General features: G+C 54.0%; 1 protein-coding gene across 1 annotated transcript; it reads right to left on the bottom strand.

The window, feature by feature from the left end:
* Positions 1-117: 117 nt before the first annotated feature.
* On the bottom strand, positions 118-559 carry LOC107682231 (adhesion G protein-coupled receptor L1-like; the record flags this gene model as incomplete). Its single annotated transcript, XM_016478545.1, has 2 exons — positions 354-559; positions 118-273 (listed from the first exon to the last, which is right to left on the bottom strand). Coding segments are annotated over exons 1-2 (255 nt in total), but the record flags the coding sequence as incomplete, so codon positions are not given.
* Positions 560-569: the final 10 nt, after the last annotated feature.

Genomic DNA, 569 nt, shown 5'->3' with positions numbered 1-569 from the left:
ACACACACACACACACACACACACACACACACACACACACATGGGTGTGATTTAAACCACAGGTGTGCAAATTCCTGTAAGGCTGATATTTGGGACAGACACCCGCATGTGCATTACCTGTCTTTGTGCTGGCGCGTGTCGTGATTGGCTGCCGCCATAGTAGCGATTGTTGCCTCTGTGGGCGGAGCTCTTGAGGGAACCGTGGGAACCGGTGGAGGAGGCGTGGCCACAGCAGGGTGACTGACGCAAGCATTTGCTGTATTCTTTCTGCACCTGTTAAACACACAGCGCTGCGTGTGAAAGCAGGTCAGGAGGACAAACACATGAGGAAACAGCCACAAACAGCCACACACCTTCTTCTGCAGCGCGCAGTGCAGGAGGAAGATGAACATGCCGTGCACGGCGTTGAAGGAGGTGAAGAGGTACGCCATCACCATGCTGCTGTCGTTCATGAACAGGAGGCCAAAGATCCACGTCAGAGACACCAGTAACAGCAGCGTGACAGAGCTGAGCGTCCAGCACCTCAACACACACACACACACACACACACACAGACACACACACACACA

The sequence above is a fragment of the Sinocyclocheilus anshuiensis genome, unplaced genomic scaffold (genome assembly GCF_001515605.1).
Source record: "Sinocyclocheilus anshuiensis isolate Anshui unplaced genomic scaffold, SAMN03320099.WGS_v1.1 C31903450, whole genome shotgun sequence".
NCBI lineage: Eukaryota > Metazoa > Chordata > Actinopteri > Cypriniformes > Cyprinidae > Sinocyclocheilus > Sinocyclocheilus anshuiensis.
The sequence above is the reverse complement of the archived record's forward strand: the minus strand, read 5'-3'. Positions and strand labels throughout refer to the sequence as shown.